The following is a 25,256-nucleotide window of genomic DNA, read 5'->3' on the forward strand; positions in this document are numbered from 1 at the left end:
ATTAACTGTACTGCTTTGATGTCATCATCTCTGAAAGTAAAAAATTAGAATATTAATTTAGATGTTACTTTCCTGCATGCCAAAAGCAAAACAATAAGCTTTTGTACACAGATAGTAAAACCAAACATACTGGTTTCTTGGTATAAATGTTCAAAACTTGGGACAGTCAAACAGATATTGGAGAAACAACAAGAATATCTAAGAACAGAAAAAAACCAAAAACCAAAAAAAAAGTATTTAGAAGGATAAATAGTGAGTGAAAGAATGCAGCCTGCATCATTCATCTTAAGCAGGTAGTATCACATCATGCCAGGCTGGCTTAGTAGCCAACACATGCCCGTGTCACTCAAAGGCTACAATCTAATAATGTATCTTAGCCAAAGAAAAGCAGCATTTTATCAGACTGGAGCAGGAAGCACATTATTTTACAATGGAAACGCTATTTTGAAATAAACACTTCCTTTAATACAAACCTGTGGTACTAAAGTCAGCCTTTGAGCACGTGTATCTCAAAATTTCCCGTTTCTACATATTTTTGCTGTTAGACAGGGAACCACATTGCAGTATTACTTTGTGTACATATGAAGCAAGTTCCCTGTGCAATTTCACGACTTCATTTAAAGAGCTTCTACTTTGTGATGAAGCTGAATTTAAAAATTAAAAAAAAACAAAAAGGGAAAAATCTAGAGTAAGACAAGTAAATTCGCTCAAAGACTTTCTGAATCTGATGTCAGAAGATAAATACCCCATAGAAACTCAGGAGCTGAAAAGCCTCAGATTGACCCTTTCAGCCCTCTGGCATCTGGGCAATAAAGCTATGTCTGCACTGAGTTCAGCACTAAAAAATCAGTGTACAGTGCCAACTAAACACTCCAGGTAGGCACAAATGTGGCTCACAAGGCTCTTCGTTCTGCTTTAGTAAAAACATTTCCTATAAGACAAGGTATATTTAGTAAAGTTTAACTTTTCTCTAGATCTGTATTTACTTTAGGCATTCTGATGAGATGGACATGATAGATGCACACATCCAACATGCAACATCAGCAAAATCTTGTGCTGTGAACACAGCCCTAACGTATCCCCAAAAGAGCATTCTACCTTCTGTATGGGTTGGACTCACCAAAAACAGCATCACCATGATGACTTGCAGGTTCTCTAAAATCAGACCACTAAATGAGGTCACTTTAAAGAGAAACAGTCCTTTGCAGTCATGAAGAATCAGTAGGAGTTTTGGGGAAAATCCCAAGTAACCCTTAAGCAGCTCCCCGAGCAGCAAATGATGGGATTTTCCATCTATCTCTGATCTCCAAAACCCTCTTAACAAACATACAATTTAATTCTTAGATCAGAAATGTTCCTTACCGAGAAACAAGGCTGTTCCAGGTAAAAAGGGGGTACCTCACAATTTGACATATCATTCCTTTCCTATTTCCCAGTCACCCATTCTTATCAATATGATTTTAGAGGAATCAGATTTGTGTTTTAAAAGCTTCTTACTTTTTACTTACTTATTACTTTTTTACTTACTTATTACTTTTTACTTACTTCTTATTTACCTTACATGTGCATTAATTATGATGACTGGTATTATGATTATTACTATCCTCTTTGTTCAAAATGCAATAAACAACTTACAAAGACACACATCCTCATTTGTATCTCAAACCAGCAGAGTTCTTCAACTCCCTCACATATTTTCAAAGGGCATTTCTGTTAAGCCTTATCATTATGATACTAGTACAGTACTGGGAATGTACACGGGCTGTTGAGAGGTCTGTTTTTACACAGCATCTCAGTATGCCTCAATTCTGAGGTTTTGTGCTGTGCCAGATCTGATCAGTGAGAGGCAGTTTTAAAGTGTGTACTGATTTCACAGCTCTTTGTTACAAATTTAATATATTTTTAAATGCAAAAGGCATATAAACAAAGCTTTTCACTCAGGGATTTTAGCTGGCCAACAATGAAGCAAGTAAACCTCTGGGTAAAGTCCCTTCTGTGAACGTCAGCGATGCGTAACTTCAGGATGGAGGTGGAAGGGCTGTTTCTAACGACTCTCTTTGAAAATACTAATTGTAAAAGGATTAAAAATAGATGCTTTCACATCCCATAAAACACTAGGCAGCAAATCAGAACCAGCATACAAACAAGCGGGGTTTTTTTTTTAAGCACTTGAAAAAAACCTACCCCTCCCACAAAAGAGACTCACGTAATCACTCTTGAAAACAATGTGCAAGGCTGAACTTTCACAGTCAAGCCACCCTGCTAATGCCCTCAACTGCTCAGAGGATCCACAAAGCTACAGACATGTAAGTACAGAAATGCATTAACTTTTTAAAAGTCTTTTTCCTCTGAGCAGCAGCAAACTATTTAAAAAAGTTTGTTTGTTTGTTTGTTTTTTTGCATTATAATGAGTATTTTCTCATGGTAGGAAGGATAAATGATCTTTAGATGGGAGAGACAAGGTTCATGGAAGAAATCAAGTGATATTTTGTGTTCAAGTATTAATATGCTGCAAATTATTTTTTACTTCAACGATCTGTTGGCCCACAGCATCAACAAGTTATTTCAAGTCCTTTTTTTAAAAAAATACAGCCTTTTGACAGCCAAAAGGAAACATTTGATACTGCATTAGTATAGACAGCTTTATTAGCAACAGTGATTTAAACTACACCATTACAAAAATATCTGCTCTACAAGTAGTAAGGGAAGGACTGCAGTTGCTAGGTCATTCACTGAACCTCACAGAATCCTTTAATAGGAAGGAAACTTAAAACAAATATGTACTAAGGTTGTGAATGCATAGCCTGCTCTATCACGTGCAATCCTTGTCTATTGAACAGCCTTTATTATCAGCTCAAGAACTCCTGAGTTACTCTTCTCTCATCTAAATACTGCAACACATTTTTTGTAAGAATTCAGAGTCATATGAGCTAATTCCTCTTTTACCTTCTCACATGAATTTCTTTCAAAGTTTTTAGAAGGAATTATTCTTCTGAATAACAACCACCAAACATGCTCTTCCTTATTAATGATTTTCATGCCACAAAGCTAAAGAAATATAACAAGTAATTCAATTTCTATACATATTCCTAAACAAAAAGGATCAATTTTTCCTATTATACTGGCAAAACAAGGCAGGCTGTTCAACAGACTGTAAATTCAACTATCATTTACCTTGAAAAACAGTGTGCATGCCTTTAGGCACAGCATACAAGAGGTCTCTCTAACATTCTCATGGCTTCTCCTAAAGAGACAAGTTTCCTAAAGAAACTTACCTGGCAAGTTTTTAAGGAGTTCTACTCTCATCCCTTTCTGTTTGGAAGACTGAGGAATATGCATATATGTAATGAACAGTTAGTTTAAGCTGGGGTTCTGAAGTTGTAATTCCTAAAATCAATGACTGTACCTGCACAGATTCTGCATCACCCAGAAAAAAAACCTGTATATTAAAGCTGTGCATGCTTTCTAGTACTAAAATTCAAATTGTTATTTGACCCTTTTTTCTTTCTGCTTGCAGAAATGTAATTGTCAGTGGCTAAGGTTTTTATTTTATTTGCTGTATTTTTACACTTAGTATACTTAAAGGAGGTCAATCATCTCAACATCAGCACAACTCTTCACATTAACATCAGAGATGACTTATGCTATGTACTTCTCACACTTTTCATATGCCAGCTCACATTTGGAAGGAGAGATCCAATAGATAAGAGCGAAGCATATACACGTCAAATTACTTCCACTTTTTCTTTAACTAGTTGTGCAGCATTACAATTCAACTTCTATTTCACTTACCATAGCTTCTGTTACTTTTGAGAGCCAAATTTAACTGTCATACAAAATCATTGTAATAGATAAAACCAGAACCATAAAGATTGCACACTGTGTGCATCAGAAAATTCTTTTAAGCACTTAAAGAATGTTATAATTTTTTATAGCCATCAATAAGACAACTTCATTCATTAAATGCATACTTGGCATTCTCTGATGTGTGGTTTGCAAATCTGGCGTTAGTACTGCAACAAATCTGAGTCTATACCAAGGAAGAACAAAAAAGCACTAACCTGGAAATTTATCTCACCAAAAATTAACTGTGGGTTGTGACCTAAAGATTCAGTCTCCAGGTCATTAGGCCTGCTCAATGTCATTTAGGACACAGAATTCAACAGCTTTTGAAAAAGGCAAATTAACATAAAGCACTCAAAGTGTATGAGTGTTGAAGTATTAAAAAGAAAAAAGAAGCTTTAGGACACACCTGCTTTCATTAAAACTCTTGTAGCTCTCAAGCTGCCACTAGATACACTTAGATATATGGACCTGAGATATATGTTCTTTATATATTAATAAAGCATTCTACCATGCAACTTAGCACACACACTTTTTAACCTACCTAACTACGGTGAATCAAGTCTTTTGTTCAAACAGAGAAAACACTCCACAATGAAGATCACTCATCTGGTATATTAGAAATTCAAACAGTAAATATGACTGGTAAGTCAAAAACTATTTTAGATATTAAGAAATTAGATATTAAGAAATTAAACCTACATAACCAAAGCACTGTGTATTTCCCATCTTCTACTGTTCTTAAACTCTCTAAGACTTACACAGCTTACACCTATAGGGAACGGAGCTCAGTAAATCGTCAGGTCAGGCATTGCAGGATCTCTTTCTTGATCATTTCTTTTAAATAATTTATAATCTTTATGCATTCATAAACAACACGGTTCCCCAATCCTGTTTGTTAAAGAGATACTGTTCATCTCAAAGTGACTGAACCATACTATGTATAGAGTCAGGAGAGATGTTTCTAATGATCTGCCATGCCTTTCCAATAATTTAGTTTCCTTCTTAAACTCCAAAGAAGGAAAATTACGCAGAGAGACAGACAAATCACACATTATATTGCAATAAAGAGTTAAAGCCTTTTACTTGTGCCCTGTTCTGCTGAGAAGACAGATGGTGCTCCTTCAGCAAAAGCAGGAGGTAACAGAGCACCAAGAAGAACCCTTCACCATCCAAGGCTGACATCCTCTGTCAAAGACCCAAGCTTAGTGTTCATGCACACAGCCCTGGGAGGCCCATGAGCTGTACTCCTACAGCTTTCTTCTCACGTGGTTGCTGCCAGTTTGCCCAGCCATGGACCTGCCCCCCACGTATATCCCTGCCAGTGCCATGGGAAGACACAAACTCTGTCTCAGCTGGGACTCCTCAATATAGTCATGGCTCTACATGAAGGTGAACATCCTATTTTGAGCAGTAAGTTCTAGATTAAATATATTACATTAGAGATCCAACTTCATAGTACAAAATTAGGTAACATGCCTTTATGGAATTCTATTCTTGTTTAAAAAAAAAAAAAAATCACAAAAAAATAATCACAGATATCATAGAATCTTTCCTAAACAGTTCAGCATGTTTGTATAATAGATATTTTTTATTTTACAAACATTTCTAGAAAGACCAAGGAATACACATGACAAGTCTGAATATTATTTATGAATCAAAATTACTACAATTTTACAGTGAAAATTAAAATTATGCAGTTAAAATGCTATAGCTCGTCACTGCAATACGATTGTTTTTCATAAATCTTAAGGTTATTCTTCCTTACATATGTTTAAGAAATTGCTTTACCTAGATTTCAGGGAAGAGATGAGTAGAAAATAGATGTCATGGTGGGGGGGTAAAAAAGTAACTGGAAGCATTTAAATAAGAGAACAAAAAAAACCCCGAAAATTCAATGACTCTTATCCAGGTGCATACAAAGACCCATATTGTTTTCTAAAAAAAGCAGTCTGTTGTACTTAGGTAAAACAAGAGCCAACCCACATGCTTCTATAAGAAAAAAGACAAAACAGGAGGAAAGTATACCAGAACTATCCTAAGAGTATTAACTAGTGTATTACTCGATCATTAAACACTCTAACACCAAGGTATGTGGAATACATACAATTATGTGGAATTAACTAATATTAGAGTACAGAATTCTTAAATCTGCACTACAGCTGGAGTTGCTATTTACCAGTTTAATTCCCTTACCTAAACACAAAGCTCCCATTTGAGATTTGACTTTCAAACCTGACTGCAGTATTCCCACCTCCTGACACCAGGTACGTGCTCCACAGGTATCTAAGAATCAGAACACTGTGTATCTATCAGTCAGAAATCACTCACCTGGCTTTCCTAACTGCCTGTGCAACACAGCAAATATAAATTTAATATACTATCTGGATGCTAAATTTCTTCCTTAAACGTATGTGATACAACTAATTTAGGTGTTTTAATCCACATCATCTCCTATCTGTAGGTTTACAGAGAATCTCACACACCCCTGCTAACCTAGCCATTAGTCTCACTGGACTGGCTATAATACATGTATATGTACAAAAGGTACATTAATTTTGAAAAACCTGAAATAAGCTGGACAATCTCCTTTAAAACATGAAAAAATATACTAACCTTTTAATGCTTTCACAGGTTAACAGAAGGATAATGAATACTTTCTAAAATATGAGCTTAAACCCCTTAAAACTGAGAGGTATTTTCAAGAAAGCCTTTTTTAAGGTACAACAGGCTACAGTTGTTTGTACATATTGTGTGTGTAAATGAAGATCCTCAGAAGACCCAGAGATTTTAATTAAAGGTACCAGACAGATTTAAAAATCAGGTTACAACAACTTTTATCTCCAGATAATATTCTGCATTCTAGCAGAAGCTATCTTGTTTTGACTGCTGTTTTAATCCATAAACGGTGCCTCCAGGAGGCATCATTTTACAGAACAGTTGCTCAAGGAGTAACATTGGATCCTCCATCCTTTCTGACATTTATACTTACACTATGCAACTGCCAAGTAACAACACACGTAAGAAGTACTGTGCAGTGGAAGGCCTATTAGAAGGATGGGGAGTGCTTCATCCTGAAACTCTGATGAATCATTAGATTTATAGTCCCCCAAATCACAGCCACTTTGCTGCTCTTCCAAGCTACTCCTGACAGTGCAGGTCAAACGCTTTCTATAATCTACTAAACTGACAATATGTAAAATGTTTTAGCTGGCTTATCTATCTTTTGCAGCTCCACTAACAAGTGACTTTAGTTATAGTATTAAGAATTTTTGTATGCAACAATATCTGAACCAGCTTCCAAAAGCCAATTCTTAAAACTAGTGTTAAACAAGCCGGACTATTAGAATGACAATATGAAAAAAAAAACTTGTTTTCTCTCAACACGTTAAACCATCACACCATGAATTGCTAGAAACAAAGACTCCCTGAAAGTTACCTGAAACACATTTAAAAGTTTTTGTCTGCTTGTCTGGCCCCTGGGGACTTCACATAATCCTTAATCCTGTAGTGTTTTCAGACTCCTTTTCCTTCTCAGATTGCTTTTAACAGTTACCACCTCCTGACCACCTATGAATTTCACTTTCCAAATATATGACATCCCTAGTTTATTTTTTTTGCCTCATCCAATTTTTTTAGGGACAGAAGGAACTGGGATCAAAACAGAGAAGACAAAAAGAGGCAACATTTTTGTTTGTTTTTGGAGGGAGGCTTGAAGTATTTCACCATAACTAAGTTTCATTTCAGTTTTTGACAGTCTTGCTTTTTGCAACAGAGGGTAGAATTCTTCTGTTACCCAGAAGATGTTTATCTACATTTATTACAAAATGTCCCCTTTTGTTTGTTTTTGTTTGTTTGTTTTTTCATGTTAGGTCTACTGAGCTTCCTGCAACAGCAGTGGTTACAGAGATGGACACTTCCACAGCTTCACAGACAAACAGCTCCACCTGTGACTTGTATGAGCACAAAGACACAGCACGGATCCTCCTGTCTGTCTTCTACAGCTCCATCTTAATTCTCGGGGTGCTTGGAAATGCCATTGCCCTCACTGTCATTTTCAAACACAGAAAGAAGATCAACTCCACCACCCTCTACTCAACAAATCTTGTCTTCTCTGATCTCCTGTTCTGCATTGCCCTGCCAACAAGGATAGCCTACTATGCCCTGGGGTTTGACTGGCCCTTTGGAGAAGCATTATGTCGAATAACTGCCCTCTTGTTCTATATCAACACCTATGCAGGGGTGAACTTCATGACATGTCTGAGCATTGACAGGTTTTTCGCTGTTGTCCACCCTTTCCGGTACAAGATCAGAAGAATTAAATACGCCAAGGGCATTTGTGTCTTTATCTGGTTTCTTGTATTTAGTCAGACTTTCCCATTACTTATACAACCCATGTCACAGGAAGAAAAAGAGAGGACTACGTGTATGGAGTATCCAAACTTTGAAAAAATAGCACATCTACCACTTATACTTCTTGCTGCCTGTTTCATCGGGTACCTTATTCCCTTGGGGATTATACTATACTGTTACTCTCAAATTAGCTGTAAACTTTTTCAAACAGCCAAGGAAAATCCACTGACTGAAAAATCAGGGATAAACAAAAAAGCCATCAATACAATAGTTTTTGTCATCATAGTGTTCATCATCTGCTTTACCCCTTACCACGTTGCAATCATACAACACATGATTAAGAAGCTTCAGAGCGAGCCCTCGTGCACTGAAACAAAAATCTTCCAGAAGTCGCTCCATTATACCGTATTTCTGATGAATTTTAACTGCTGCCTAGATCCTTTCATCTATTTCTTTGCATGCAAAGGATACAAGAGAACTGTAATGAAAATACTGAGACGACAAGTGAGCGTATCTATTTCGAGTGCTGTCAGGTCACATCACGAAGAAAGCTCCCGTGATGTGGGGGAAACACAAATGACAGTACTTGCAAAACATTCCAATGGAAAGCTACCTGAAAAATTGTCTGTAGTACACGGCAGTGAACTGAGCTTAAAAATCCAGGGTCCACAGTAAAAAGTCTCAGTGCTCCCTGTAGAGCAGCTATTTAAAGTTATGTTTCTCAGGATATCAGGAAACCAAGGACTGTGGTCAGACTGAAAAAGAATTGTCACAGGACAGCAGGAAAAATCATTACCATTTCCTAGCTGTATCATTTTGACTGTTCTCATGACTTTTTCCAGGAAATACGCACCATTGTGAATGTTCAAATTCCACTCCACATGTACATATGTCTGGATGTTTTTAACTCAAGCAAAGATTTGATTCACAGTTCAACTGGGTGTCTGAGAAAGTATTAAACAACAACAAAAAAAGCTTACAACTCAGACTGACCACAATGAGAACATCTGAAAATTCTGAGACCTTTAGCTGAGTTTAGCAATGGTTTGTTTAGTAAGTCAGGACATACAAGCAGAGGAATCAGACTTTGAGATAAAATGGAGAGCAGTCTACAGTCTTTTGAAGGTAAAACTGTATTTTATATTGTTTGGAACTCAAATGTCTTACTGGACAATTCACACAGATAACATTATGGGATGGAAATGCAGTAGATGGAAAGTTAATGAACTGTTTGGTTTTGATCAACATGGAACCCTCCCATATAGTAAATTACTCATCTTTGCAAGGTGTATTATCTCTTTACTCCTTTTCCTAAAGGAGAACTTTTCTTTCTAGTCTGTACTGTAAAGAGTCTTTACTATAGTTGTACATATATTATTTATAAACATAAATGATACACTGAAGCAGGAGACTGTAATATGAAAACTGTACCATTACAGTTAAAAGAGCACTGATACAGGGCTCTTCAGAACTTCTTAAGTTACACATGGACACAATACAGATGTTTCAGAAAAAGGAATAAATGTTCACAGTTGAAGTCGCCAAAAAGTTATTCAATGGGTTAATTCTGATGCTGTAAGATGCCCACCTATTTTTAAAAACTGTTGATGAGAGAGATCAATAAATGAGAACAGCAGGATCAGCTGTGAAAGAACAAGCTTTCACATTGTGCCTTCATCCAGCATATTTGGGATCCCTTTGGGCACATGGAAATGGGGCCAAAAACCAGACCAAATGACTTAAACACATCCTGCTGGAATCAGCTCAATACCAGTTGAGTATCCAGGATGCAAGCCCTGAGTTCCTGCTGTCGTGCCCTTGTTTGTGTCAGTTTCCTTCCCTACTTTATTCCTGGCTCCTCTGTCTTTTCTTTTGTCTTCTATCTTACGAATATGCCTTCACCTGCCAGCACAACTTGGTAATTGTACCACGAGGCTGTGATGGAAATGGAAAATTAAAGAGTGCCTGATAATTACTGGTAAAAGCTATGCCAGATGTCAGAATAAATGTTATTTATTGCAGCTGCAGAGTTCTGGTACTGAGGTTGTACTGGAGTCAGACAAACACAGTTACATTTGTCATCTTTGCAGTTTCTTCCTTTTTCACATGCTTACCTCTGTCTACCTGCAAACATGGAAGGGTGATATCTGAACAGCAGTACAGAAACATGAAATTAACCATTACTTTCCTATAAGAAAGAGAATGCAGAAGACCCTATATTTAACGACCCTTAAGATTGTCAGAATTGAATTTCTAATTAAAAAAGACACTATGCAGCTACAGGAAAATGGAGTAAGAAAAATAATTTTTAACAGAAGTTCTACTTAATTTTGTATGCTCTGTTCTTGTCAGCTTTTTAAATAAACTATTTAAAAATATTATTTAATTGTTTCTGTTGGAGTAAGCAAATGACATTCTGATTAAACCACAGACAGACCACTCATGAATACCTAGATGTAGAAATAAAACATATATATTACTATCGCAACAGTAAAAGCTCATTTTATTGTACTAATGTCTGTTTTTTTCTTTTGATATGTTTCATTTAACTGGCTATAAAACCCTCGAGGCAAGAAGTCTTTTTATATTTGTCTATAAAATTTACATAAAACATACATTACAGCACCAGATTATGCAGATACACATTCTCTTTTAAGTGAAAATGAAGTGAAGATCTGTACTGAAAATCTTTCTCTATCCCTGTTTTCTCATGTCAGAGATTCTGTTGTTTTCAATTTTAGACTTTGTTTTTAAATCACATTAATGTTCTCAAACAGATAACTTTTCATCAAAATGCCACTTTTGTGCTAATAAGCCATAGTTTCTGTCCGGTTAGATACCGGTTTGAGAAAAGCTATTTTTTTTCTTCTTATTTTAATATTTCTCAAATGCTGAAGAAACCAATAAAATAAAAACCTTTAAAAGGTAGGACAAGCTCAGCTTGCAGACAGGAGTCCTAAAGGCACAGACAGGCAGTGACAACTGACGGCTGTGGCAGCTCACCCACCACCCATCAGCACCCACTGTCCGCTTGTCCACGCTCCCATCAACGAGGAGCCTCCTTTTGGGACACTTATCTGAAACTGCTGAAAGCAGAGGTGGTGGTTCCAGTTGGCCTGGGACACTGTGCTGAACTCATTTAGAGGGAATCTGTCCTGTTTCTTTTACCAGCTGTGCTGTGGGGCTGGTGACAATGACCAGAAAGAAGGTTACAAGGGAGAGCAATAGTATTGAAAATTTACTTGCACTCAAACAACTGGTTTTCTTCAAGATGCCATTACACATTTATCCTGCTGGTACTATTTCCACCAGTACTATGTGTTGGAGTATTTTTATGGTAGCAGTCACTGTAGTGGGACACCTCAGGTCCTTCTCCTCCTGCATGCCAGCAGACATGAATCAAAGGGGTCAAGCTATACCTGGTATCTCTTTTCCTCTCCATCCCAGATGTGTCTGTCCTAAAAGACATGAGCAAGCCATGCCCTGCAGCACATGGCTGAAACTGTATGAGCTTTACAAAAGAAAATGAGCTTTTGCTTTGGCAAACACTTTTGATACATTCTGGGAAATGCCCCCTTCTACACGTAAGGCTGGGAAATGGTCATACAGTTTTGAAGCTCACCCACTTTTTTCACAAATAAATAAAAACATTGACAACTAGCAGGATACTCAAATTGCCTGTTCAGTATGAGGATTTGACTGAAGTTCTTGACACAAACTGGGTTTCTAGTTGGAGGATGAAGTCCAGTCAAGATCTTAAAACCTGTGATCATGACAAAACTACAGAAAAACGTTAAATTCCACACTTCTGGGTGCAGAGCTAAGGCGGCTGTTAGGAGGACACAAACCAGACCATGTGTCAGATGCTGACATCTCTCTCAAATCTTATCTGGTACGGAATGTGACTGAGCACATAGAAACAAAAATGATGGCAGGAGTCAAATGGTACATATTTTTGCAGTCTCTGTCCAAGTCCAGAAAAGAAAGTTGTATTGACACCTGCTCTTGAACTTTAACCAAGTGAAAGAAAAATCCCCAAAAAGACAAGCCTTTTCAGAGAAAGAACATTTCATGCCTTCACCTTTTCTTTTGCTGAGAATTCAAAACTAAGGACTACTAATGTATGTGATCAGACAGGTTCCCTCAGCCACCATGGGCTTGAAGGTACTGAAGTCTAACTTAAAAGTGTAGAGATGAAGAACACAATCTCCTGTAGCTTAGAGTCTCAACAGAAGAGGACAGGGATTGCCCAACATCCCCAACACATTGCTACCTGACTCTTTTGGCTGTGGCCCAAAATGCTATGTAGATGAGGAACCTGTAAGCATCTTGGCAATTTTCAGCAACTGTCTGGAGTGGTAAGCATGACACCACAAATAACACGATGTTTTGAGGTGGTTCATTACTCCTCTTAAACCAGCAAGCTTATTAGTATAAAGAAAAAAAATAGAAGGTTTTGGGTTTTTTCAACAGATATTGCATTAAAGACTAACATTGTTCTGAAACTCAAAAGCTTTCAGGTAAGTAAGAAATTAATAGACTCCCAGAAAACAAAGGGACAACCTGCAACAAAAAAAAACAATGCAGCTGAGGAGAAGCAGCTTTGTTTTACACAACCAGTTTTGGAGAAACTGACAAGCACATATGTAATCTGTCTCTTCTATCTCCACATCTGTGGTACAGAGCAGGGAGAAAACTCAAGACAAACTAAGGTTTTTATCTCAGCAGCATCCCACTGTGCTGGCTCAATACAGACAAGGTCAACAGATTATCAAGAATTGATAGAAAAACACCATATTCATCTGACTCAAATATTTCCTAAGACAGTCTTGGTTTGGTTGCACCCTGCAAACCAAGGCTATGTGAATGGAATTAATTCAGTCAAGCTGCAACCTTCTGACGAAAAAAAACAGGAGAATTGCTGTTTGCCTAGTAAATGCTCAGACGTATTTCCTCATTTTTTTTCCCCTTTGGAATACTCTCTTGGCTTCCTGCAGTGCCCAACTTTAGATTTCCTGAAGCAGATGTCTCATCTTTGCACGTGACAGTCCTCAATCAATTTTTCTTCCATCAGTCTGCCTGGATCCTTTCTGAACTTACATAAAAATGTCTGTGCCCAAAGCATCTTGCAGCAAGAAGTTCCACAGGCTAACTAACCACGGTACCTGGAGCCATTTTATTTAGCTTGTGACACTTGATAGTTTCATTTGAAGTCCCCAGCTTCTTGTAATAGAAATGAGTGAATACAGCTCCCTGTTTAACCTGTCCACATTACTCATTATTATAAAGACCTGCAACAAATCCCCTTCCTTCAGGTAATTTGGTCCCTTTTCCTATGAACAGTCAGATCAAAGCTGTTCACCACTTCATCCAAATGCCAGAGGAAGGATGGAAGGCAAGTGCAAAGAAAGAAGAGAGATCCAACTGTGTTCAAGCTGGGTGGCAGAAGAGAACTGGCTATGTCTGTTCACTGGGAAATAAACAGCACGCTGATTTACCTTTCCTACCATTAGCATAAAAGTAAGTATCAAAGCTAGAATCTTGCCCTGTGACTGCCAAATTTGGATAACCTTGAGCAGACACAATGAAGAGCACAGGACCTCAACAGCCTGGAAAAACTGTCTCACAGAAACCTCTTGAAGTTCAGCAAGTGAAATGGAAAGTCCTGCATCCAGGATGGAATAGCTGCACACAACAGCACAGGCTGGGCACCACCTGGCTAGAATCCAGGTTGGCAAAAATGGTCTGGGCTCTTGATGGACAAAAAATTAAAGAGTAATCAGTAGTGTGACCTCATGGCTAAACATGTATGGGGCCGTGTTCAAAACAATGTCAGAAGTGATCTGTACAGGAGAAGTACAAATCTCCATTCGGTACTTGTGAGATCACACCTAGAGTCCTGTATCCCATTTTGGGCTTCCCATTACAAGAAAGATACTGACACACTGGTCCAGCAGAGGGCCACCAAAAACGATGAAGGGGCTTCCATAGGAGGAGAGGCTGAGAGACAAATTCAGCCTGGAGGGGGAAGAGGTAGGGAATGTGCTGCTGTTATCTTCCATTGCCTAATGGGGAGGGGTACAGAAAAGACAGCACCATCCACTAACAGGCACAACCTGCAGCAAGGAACAACTAAACATCAGGAATGCATTTTTTCATTATGAAATCAGTCAGACAATGGGCAAGGTTGCACTGAAAGCCTGTGAAATCGCTGCTCTTAGAGGTCCTCAGAAGTTGACTGGACACAACCTTGATTAAATAGGCACTGCCAGGGTTGGACAACAAGGTCTCCAGGGGCTCCTTTCAATCTGCATCCTTCTATGACTAGCAAGTTTGGCCAAAACTTTAAGTTAAACACGGCCATGACATGAAACTCAATGGCCTTGCAGTAAAACTAGCAAATGTTGAACTTCAAGAACTTCCAGGGTTGTACTCTATCAAAGCCTCCATCAAATTGCTGTCATTAGCAACCTCCTGAAAATAGGAAAGGTCAAGACATGGCTTAGGTTTCTTTTGGAAAACTGCATTCATTTGTTCTCAGTGCAAAAATAGGAGTGCCTTCTCTTCCTCTTTTCTTTTCCCCAGTTGTGTCAGATGTTGTGCAAATGGCTAAACTGAAAAAGCAAGTTCTGCACCTGTTCTGAAGGCAGTAACATTTGTGGTTATCCTATTCCTTCCAGAAAAATATACATTGTGTTATACCATGCACAAGGAGAGCTGTGTCCCTCCCTCTAATAAGCTAGACTTAGCAGTTTCATCCTTCCTGTGACATGTAACTTTCGAGGGAAGTTGTGGTTAACAGAAGGCACCCCAAGGCAGCCTACTTTAAATATAGAGATGCTGAAAACTGATTATTCTCAACTTACTAGCCTACAAAGCAGACAGATTATTAGCAGCTGCTGCTACTAAGGAGCTAAGAACTTGATGGAACCTTAATCACAATTTTGAAGTATGGAAAATTACAGCAATTCTGTCAAGAAGTGAAAGTGACAGATTATTGTCCCCAGTTGGACAGGAAGAAATGAAGCACAGAAGTCCATAGATACAGCAATCCACAGAACAGCAATCCCTAAGATAGCAGAAAATCCACAGAACTTTGAACAAAAATGTTTGTGATTGCAGAAGTAACTTATCAATAATGATCTGTGTAACTACTGTAGTAGCCACTGGTGGATGACTACTCTGTGAAGAGACAGTGACCCACATAGCCACTAACAGAGGTGTACCCTTCTGTATTGTGGATACTGTATGACCTCTACTTAATCAAGGAATATCTAATTAATAGTATTATTAATCAATGTATGCACAGTCAATACATAATTACTCAATGTGTAGTCAATGCACATTTAATCTAAAGTGTTTAGAGAGTGTATTGTCTCATCTGTGTGAATTATTATATGCAACAGTTTGGGGACCGCAACTTTATTAATTAACTTGTCCAAGGGAGTCTTAAAAGTCAAGTCCTTACTCCCAGCTTGATTCTGTCAGTGACTGATGATCCTGCATTGTGAGCAAGACCCTGGAGGAATACCAGTGATCTCAGAGCTGGTGAACCTTACCACGGACAGAATCTGCTCCATGTGTTGTCCCTGATCAAAGCTCAAGCTAAATGCCATAGCAGCTAGGGGTTCTCAGCACTGGAACACATGCAAGATGTCCTAACCTGTTAAGAGGCTTTTCTGGGCTATCCATAAATACTTATCTGCCTTGCAAGTGTTTGCACTGTTCTCATTGGGATCCACAAAGAACTGTCCCCTTAGTATTTTATTTATCTTTTCCAAACACCAACAGTAGGACAGAAGACAAGTAATAATTCTTTTTCTCCAAAATGTATCCCTTAAAATAATAACTTTTTAAAAAAGTGACTAAGTTAAAAAAAACCTAAGGTCCCTTCCAACCCAGCCAATTCTATGATTCTATCTAGCAACCGCAACGGTGGTTCAAGGGTTGGACTCGATGATCTCTGAGGTCCCTTCCAACCCAGACAATTTTATGATTCTATGATTCTATGATTTTTATGAGCAGAATGAAAGTGGACAAATTAATAATAAGGCTTTGTCAAAAAAAAAAAAAATGCAAGCATATTACTAGTCACAGAGAACGTAACAGTGAGTTATCCTGATATCTGTGAGAGAATCAAGTAGTGCTCTGTCTGAGAAGAACTATAATCAAGCAGTGGTTGTAAGAAAGCAAAGAATTCAAACATGAATTTGAAAAGAATCCCACCTTTTAAGGCTGTTTCTGATGGCAACAAACACAAAAATGTATCAGCCAATTAAAGCTGCATTAACTTGGGAAAAATGCCTAACCATTTGTAGTGATTTCTGTGCTTCACACATAAAAGCTTAAACACTAGTGTCAATAAAACCACAAATACCTTAGAAGTGAAATAAACTGGTGTTGTATTTGTTTGAATACGAGGAAATAAAAATATTCTTTAATTTCAAATCTTAGATTTTATTACTTGAGTACTCTTATCTGCGCTTCCCAAAACACACCTGCTGGCCTGTGGTTAACACCAAACAAATTAAATACTGTGGGCAGCATCACAATTTTCTCTCTCCATTTGGTTTCAGTTTTAACTTTAGTATTTTGCAACAGGAATGAAGATTACCAAGAGAGCCATTAAAATACTGTTGAAATGAACATTTTCCACTCTTAATATCCACTTCCATCCTAGAGAAACTGGCTCTATGCAATAACAATTTCTGACTGAAATTTTATTTTATTTTCAAGAGTATATTATTGCAGACAAAAATAGTGTCTATTTTTATCTTTAAAACTTTTGTAGACTTATAAAAGATAGTAATCAATTTATCTTTCCTATTCTTTTCATTTTTAAGGGTTCACAATGTTGGTACAAAATTAGTCTTGGTAGTTCCTTCCCCTCCACCCCCCAACTCAACCCAAACTTCATTATCATTTCTGTTTACTCACACTTAATATGAATAATGGGAATGACCACATCAAAGCATGTTCCAATTTAATCTGCTACCCTGATTCTGACAAACAAATACTAAAACATTGAGATTGATGAAATGTCTCATATTAATATGCCTATTGTGGAGTTTCTTCATAACAATTATTGTTGCATCTAATAGCTGTTTAAAATTATCCAGTACAGAAATCCAATTATAACTCATTTGTCTTTGAAAAGGGTTAAGACTGTTGGCACCATTCAGACAAGCTGGCAAAGACACATGTAGTGTTTCCCTCCATAAAGTGGTTACAGAGTACTGGCTGCAGAGATTTATCCTGTTGCAGGGCAGACCAGTTTGTCTCTTCTTAAATAAAACCACATTTCCAATTTGAATAATTACACTTAGTCACAGATCTCTAATCATTACATGCCTGGTACTTTCAACTCAATAAAAGCAATTAAAAACAGTAAGTGTGAGTGATGCCAGCCTCCTATTACAAATGCCACACAGTATGCTGTATTTGAAAGGGGCAGCTCATCTCAGGGAAACCTCTTCAAAGGTTCCAGGTTTACCTTGTTTCCAGATACATTCAATCACATTTCATCCTCTTAAATAACATTACCCAACTGTGTATGTTGCATGCATTTTTTATTATAGTCTGATATCTCAGATGGCACAGCTTTGTATAGGGTATAGCTTTTGGCTAGTAAAGACCTTTTGATCTCTTATTACAGAAATGTAATATGTCAGTATATCACAGTATGATAAACTGTGGAGAATGGCAATTCAGAGGTTAAAGTCTACTGCCTCATCTGCAATCTCTATCTTAAGCAGAAATTACTTCAACTGAGTTCACTGATGCACAGACTTTACACAAGATTGTTTTTTGGGATGAGATTATTCATTCATACTCTGGAAGTGTAAAACTGAAGACCTTATGGGCCAAGACTTAAGCTTAAGAATACAGTAAGGTGGATTCCTGACTGTCTGCTCCTTTTGTTGGCTGAACTGTGGAAGGAGTGAAGCAAGAAACACTCCTGAAAGACCTTTATAAATATATAAGAAAGTGTGCTGGACACACAGGAGATACAAAGATGCCTCAGTTTAGATGAAACAACAGCAGGCTGTTTTTCAGCCAAGTGATGCAGGAATCTGGTATGAATTCTGAGGTGAATTCTAAAAAGGAAAGATGGAAAGCACAGGCTGTTATACTGCGTCAGCAACATGGACTAGAATCTTCTTTCACACTTCTGGCAGAGCATAATGCTACTAAAACACTATATTCATCAAAAGATTAAAAGATATGGACCTAATTAATGTCTCATTATGTAAAAAGATGATTCAGTGAAGGCAAAACAAACAAAACCAACTCTCTGATCAAGCCCTTGATAAAACCCATGGTGACAAGTGAAATAAAAGCCTTCCACAGGAAAATGGACATAGTTTACTGCTGAATATCCCTTTATAGAACCAATACTATTTTCTTTAATGTACACAGCACACAGGTTTAAAAAAAACCAAAAAACCCAAAAAAACCCAACATTTTAAACCACAGAAAGCTACTTTGTCTCACACTGCAGAGAAAAACAGTTCGTTTAAGAACTGCAAGAGAGTGCTTCTTCTTGACCATTTCTTAAATTTCTTAACAGGGTTTAGTGGATGTGCTTTACCAATCCCAAAAGCTATCCCCAAGCCAAAAAGCAAAGAAGCAGAATTTGTGTTACCACAATATTAACTAAGACAGTCTCGAATGAAAGATGCCTATCAGATGGAGTGGCACCATCACAACTAATTGATCTATGATCTCTCCTATGTCTCTGTATCATCAGAAAACTAGAAAAGACAGCCTCATGTTTGACTGGCTCCAGAACAGAAGAAAATATTTAAAACAACTCTGAGACATCACCTCAGTTTTCCTGCTCATGACACATCTGACCTAAGTACGCAGAATCCCACTCATTAACTTTCCACTAAGTAAAAGAAGTTCCACCAAATGATTTACATCCCCTAGAAAAAGCAGGAGGGTGGCGTGTCACTGTTCATATCTGAGTAATGCACCATGGTACTGTCAGGGTATCACTGTCTGGATGAGTACAGGATTGATGGACAACAGGATCATAGAATCATAGAATCGACTGGGTTGGAAGGAACCTCAGAGATCATCAAGTCCAACCCTTGATCCACTGCCGCTGCAGTTACCAGACCATGGCACTGAGTGCCACATCCAGTCTCTTTTTAAATATTTCCAGGGATGGAGAATCCACTACTTCCCTGGGCAGCCCATTCCAATGCCTGATCACCCTCTCCATAAAGAAATTCTTTCTAATATCCAACCTAAACCTCCCCCGGCACAACTTGAGACCATGCCCTCTTGTCTTGCTGAGAGTTGCCTGGGAGAAGAGACCAACCCCCACCTGGCTACCCCCTCCTTTCAGGGAGTTGTAGAGAGTGATGAGGTCTCCTCGAAGCCTCCTCTTTTCCAGGCTGATCATCTGGCCCACCTAGTCTGAAGCTGTTCCATGTCTGGTTCACAGAGTGGAAAACTCAAGACACAAGGATTTTGTCCCTTATTCTGGTAACTGCCATTTGTGAGACACTCTACTGAACCAAGAAGAGTGGATAACTTCATTTAAGATAGGGACTTACTTCAAGAGGCCTTTGAGACACACATAACCTTAAAGTGGAACCTTATACTGACTGGGTATGGTCCAACTTGCAACAGGGATTGGCTTTTAACTCTGCATTTAATATGTACATTTTCATTTTTAAACTTCTTGCCTTAGAGAAAAGATATATCATTGGTAGTGATCATGGACCCTGGTATGTTACATACCTGACTGCAAAGAGTTATGATTTCATTTGCTTTTGAACATGATTTGTTTCATAGCCATTCTTACTCTGTCAGAAAGCATGCAAGTTCTCCCTGAACTTACGGCTTCTGTAACTTCACCAGTTTCACATTTCTGGTGTAGAGGAAACGCAGAGAGAGGCACAGGGTAGCATCAACCTCCCAAAACCACTTGCACAGACAAGTTTGACTGTGTGACAACTGTCTGTGCTGGAGATGGAGAGGTGGGTACCACAGGTGAATTAGAGCTTCAGCCTTTCCTATCACCTTCTGACCTCCTATCCATCACTAAGCTATGAGTTCTCATGTCCTGCACCTTGCTTCTCCCCACTGTCCTGATCCCATACACCACTTAAAACATCCCATCCACACCTAAGCAACACAAGGGCACAACCACATTATGTGATGGGCTGCAGAAGGTCCTCAATCTCAGCTCCTCACTGCACTGGTTTAAGCACTAAACAATGAACTTTTATGAGGATTTGTATTTGGCATAAAGCTTGGCAGAGCAAAGAATGGTAGTTTATGATGACCTATGCTGCAAAGCATGTCAGCTATTTTTGCCTAATTTATTGTGACCTATTTTCATAGAAGAGACAATAAGTTGGAACTAACTACTGAAATGTGACTCACATATCCGCTGTTCAAGATTTTGAATGCAAATCTGTAGAATAATTTAGTAATTGGCTACCCATCAGACCTCTCCAACAGGAAATATTATTAATTATTTTTCTGCTGAACTATTTTTAAAGTACGTTCAACCCCTTGGTTATAAAAAAGATTAAAAACCCAAACCCCTTCTAGTAACTTACCACTTTATGACTAGTACATTGTACCAGACATCATACACTTGTATTCAAAGGTAAGGACTAGTAAAGAGAGGTTTTAATATTCATCTTTTCCACACAGTTTGGCTTACTTTACAATACTTGAAAATGAAAGCATTTTCCATGCACTTCTTTTTGGAGTTTTTTGTTAAGCCATTATTCACACCTCCTTTTGAACTGTAGCTGTAGCTCATCTTTTCTTTTCCTGAAGAGAGCTTTTTAAGTATGCTAAGGCCCAAGTTGCTGGCAGGAAATTGTTTAGCTTGTTCATGACAAAACAGAAACAAAACAGAAGAGCTGTAGCAGAGAAGTGATTTCTTTGCAGAAAACACTTCCCCATTAAGACCACCATATAACCCTTTTTTACAACTGTGGAGAAAGGTGTGTGAAGCAAAGTGATGACTAAACAAAAGAAGAATATTCAGTAAGCATAAAATAAAAGCAAAGAGGAAGTTTTAAACAACTGATACAAAAAAAACCTTGTTATTTATATAGAAAGTCTGTGAAGTCCTTTAATTCTGAAAAAGATGTTCTGATATTTATTTTGTGAAGCAACCTTCTTAGTTTTCTTATTAACTATACAAACTTCTGCCTCATGCCTATTTGTTTTTTTAAGTTTCAATCATACAACTATGCCCTCTCAGAAAACCACTGAACTTATGGAGTCAATTTCTGTCCATTACTTTGATGAATCAAGAAGAGCTCTTGATGCTTCTTTAAAGCATCAGTCATTGCAAGGCCTCCTTTGTGAGGTAACTCAGTTTATTCTCTTTCTGTCCTAAGAGAGCAACCATAACTATTTATATTTCAAAGAAGACAGACACAGTATCTCCTCATACTAGAAACATGTCCAACTGTTTTGAAGAATTATCCTTTTCCCCAACCCCAATCAAGTCATTAGCTGCCCTACAATTATGAGGAGAGGAAGAGAGATATGTAAACCATCATTGGAATGGGGATCTTTCATTCCATGATGGGGGAGGATAATTTGTCCCTTGTATGAAACGATACCAGATCCTGGAAACAAACATGTTAGAGCAATCCATGCTCATAGCATAACTTCTACAGATGTGAGACAACTGATGTTTCTAGGAGGTAATGACTACTTCAAGATTATTTTCCTTCAGGTCAAATAACATGGGACATCCATGACAGTATGCCAATGTGCAAACAATAGCCAAAATTGTAATTTGTAGAAAACTGTTTGGCACAGATGTCTACAATTAGATGCAGGATTTCCTTTTGAATTCCAAAGGGACTTCCACATCCCTCTCTTCCTTTACTATGGTTGAACATGAGGAATAAACAAGATGTTGCTACTTCCTGAAAGAGGAAGAGAAGGAGGGGAAAAAAACAAAGCTGCCAGTAATAACAGAAAGCAAAGCTGATTTTCTCAGAGTTGATCATTCCTGTGTAGACTGAAAATAATCTTCAAGGGTCAACCATCAAGCTAAAAAGGAATCTCCCTATTCCCACATGGGAAAGAAGGCATTGCTTCATTTAATGAAATAATTTAACCATAAAACCTTTAGAACACAACCACCCACTCCTTCAGAAAAACGAAGCACTGTGGAAAGCAAGTTGCCATTGTGTTTGGGTTTTTTTCAATGGAGATGCACCAGACAAAAAAAACCAAAATGAGGATGTGGGTGGCTTTAAAAATATACAGTTGCTTAATTTTTAGTTTTCTTTTATATGCTTGTGTTACATAATAAAGTCAGGAGAATGGCAAACTGCAAATTTTCTTTCCAGTCCTGCTCCTTGCCCCATGAGATGTCTTTATATTCTTCTCTTTTTCAGGGTAAATTCAGACTATAATCAGTAAGGAAGTCTTTGCTTGCAACTCATTCTCAAAATTACATCTTTTGTTCAAAAAGAGGTACAAGTGATAGGCCTGTATGAAATGTAAGTCCCTAAGCAGCAACAGAATTTGCCATTCTGCAACTACAGGAATGATCAAAACTCCCTCTCCGCGCAGTATCACCCTTTTGTGGAGGTATCTCAATGGTTTTCACTCTTCATAATCAGTTTTCCTGCACAAGTAGCTAAATACTGCAGGTGTATAAAGGAATGACCTTGTCACACCCCTGCTCTGCTGTTCCCAAGATCTGTTGCTATGCTAGCAAAAGATCCGTAGATGGCAGCATTGATCCAGTAATTAATCTTCAACACAGCAGAGGTCATTACACGTTTCACCAAACTCTTATTGCAGGCTAAGCCTCACTTCCAAATGTCAGAGCCCTCAGCACGGGGCAGTATAAGCATTGGGGTAGGAACTGTCAAGCTGTAAAGCAAAGGCAGATCCGGGATCACTACTAAAAGATGGGATGCTAAGCACTCACCCAGTAACTCAAACAGCTTAGGCCCCCTTATCCTGGAAACTCTAGCCAGCAATGAGCACTGCGAGCCATGGGCTGCTGGTATAGTTCTTATAGTTACCTCCATATGCTGTCAAATCTAAAAGAAGGAATACAGAGATGTCCAACATCCTGCCACCTTTATAACCCTTCCTTCCTCCACTGCACCTCATTCAAAACAAGCTTTGCAGTCCCTCTCATTTTTGCTGGGTAGGTAAGTGCTATGGATGTTGTGGCTCATATCACCACACAGCTGTTAAAAGCAAATGAGTGCAATGTCTCAGATGTACTAGGACAAAAATAAAAATGCACTGACAGCCAGTATGCTTTGGAGACAAAGGATGAAAGTGGTAGAGAATTTACACAAGTCCTAGTTCAGCTTCGCTGGCCCACCCACTCTTAAAGCCACCTTTACCAACACAGTGTCTACATAAGGAAGACTGCTGCTTAAATTACTGGACTTCAAATCTGTGCCCTGTCTTATTCTACTAGGCTTCTGGTCATGATAAAGCTTAGGATTTTCAGCCCCTTCCCTTTAAAGTGCATGTGAGTGTGAAATATATATATATATATATATGTATGTATATATATATGTTTACTGTTGAATAGTTGTTCAGAAAGTATCAAGTCCTCTGACAGAACCCACCTGAGACTTGCAGAGACAGTAACTTCTCTGAAATCATCTGCTCTGCCAGCTCTGTTGTCTTCTTTTGCCAGCTTCCAGCATCAGCTGTCCTCATCTCAGCAATTCAGGTGCACTGAGCACACATACTCACACCCCACTTCTCCACTTCCCTCCAAGGGCAGTGCTGAGCCTGCACACCCAGCAGCCCTGCCCTGCAGAGATCCTAATTAACCACATCTGTTCCTACGTGGCAGGAATTGAGCTGTGCTGCTCCCCCCAATTTAGCATCCTGGATGCTCTCTCTGGTGCCAGCTCAACTCCACAGCATCACACCAAGCTTCACAACACCAACACATGGCTGTGCTGGTTAAGCTGTGCCAGAGACAGGTGGCACGGGCAGGACAGTATTAGAAGACTGTCACTGCATCAAAGCAAACTACCTGCCAGGGCTGGCTGGGCACTACATGCAGGAATGTGACACTCAGCAAGGTGCCCTTGAATTTAAAGGGCAGAGCTTATTCTAATTCAAATACTTGCACAGCTCACCCTCACTTCAGGTTCTCTTGCTTAAAAGCTTCCATGGCATAATGAAGTGTAGGTAGCAGTTTTTAATTATTTGATTTCTGATTACATATACTCAAGCTAGTAACTGAGCAGAGGTTGTCCAAGCTCCTGAACTCTGGAGAAGTCAAAAGGATTTTTCCTACTTCTTCACTAGACTTCATTAAAGGAATCTGACTTTAAGCAGCTCCAAATAAAGACATTTTTCTTGAAACATTATCCCTGGAGGTTTATCGAGTTTCAGAACAGTACTCCTACACACCTGAGACTTTTAAAAGCAGGTTAATAGTAAAAATATCACATACCACATAATTACTAAGGAAAGAGTATCTGAAAAAGTTCTAGATACTGATACTGATACTATCTCCTAGATACTAGCTGACTATTTATGCAGGTTTAAAACAACTGTGAAATATTAGTAATGAGAAATTTGTACTGTTAGGAAAAAAAAAAAAAGCAAAGCACTGCTTCCCAACAGAACACAGGTGGAAAGCAAAACACAAGACCCATTATAAGAAATCTGCCAAAGGCAGTGCAGGTTCAACGACAAGCATGGAGCTGTACTGGTATTTGCCCTTAGCAAATATTAGACTACACATATTCTGAGATTGCTGCTTTGTAACAAATCACTGTTTCTAGTACACTACCCTACTTAGAGATACAGTTTTCATTAATTTTTGAAGTATTGCTTCTTTTAAGCAGCTGACACTGCTGAACAGATGAACTGCAGGCCAGGTGCACTGTGTATTTTTAGGGTATTTAGTGACACAGGGTGCATCCTGGCTGTAGAAGCGAAGGGGGTGGAAAAAAACCACTACCAGATGAAACATGGACTGTAAACTTCATTATAATTTTTTTAAAAGGAAAAAATCAGGAACTCATTTCTCAAACCATACCATATTCTAGCAAAACATCAAAAAG

General features: G+C 38.4%; 2 protein-coding genes across 2 annotated transcripts in view; one reads left to right on the forward strand and one right to left on the reverse strand.

Moving 5' to 3' along the window:
* UBAC2 (UBA domain containing 2) overlaps positions 1 to 25,256 on the reverse strand; it is a 90,717-nt gene that overhangs the window by 42,982 nt on the left and 22,479 nt on the right. The gene's annotated exons all lie outside the window — the stretch shown is intronic.
* LOC103527463 (G-protein coupled receptor 183) lies at positions 2,200 to 8,871 on the forward strand. Its single transcript, XM_008492655.2, has 2 exons — positions 2,200 to 2,306; positions 7,716 to 8,871. Exons 1-2 carry the CDS (start codon positions 2,266 to 2,268, stop codon positions 8,869 to 8,871), a joined length of 1,197 nt encoding a protein of 398 aa, XP_008490877.1. The 5' UTR covers positions 2,200 to 2,265.

This window comes from Calypte anna, chromosome 1 (assembly GCF_003957555.1).
Source record: "Calypte anna isolate BGI_N300 chromosome 1, bCalAnn1_v1.p, whole genome shotgun sequence".
NCBI classification, from domain to species: domain Eukaryota; kingdom Metazoa; phylum Chordata; class Aves; order Apodiformes; family Trochilidae; genus Calypte; species Calypte anna.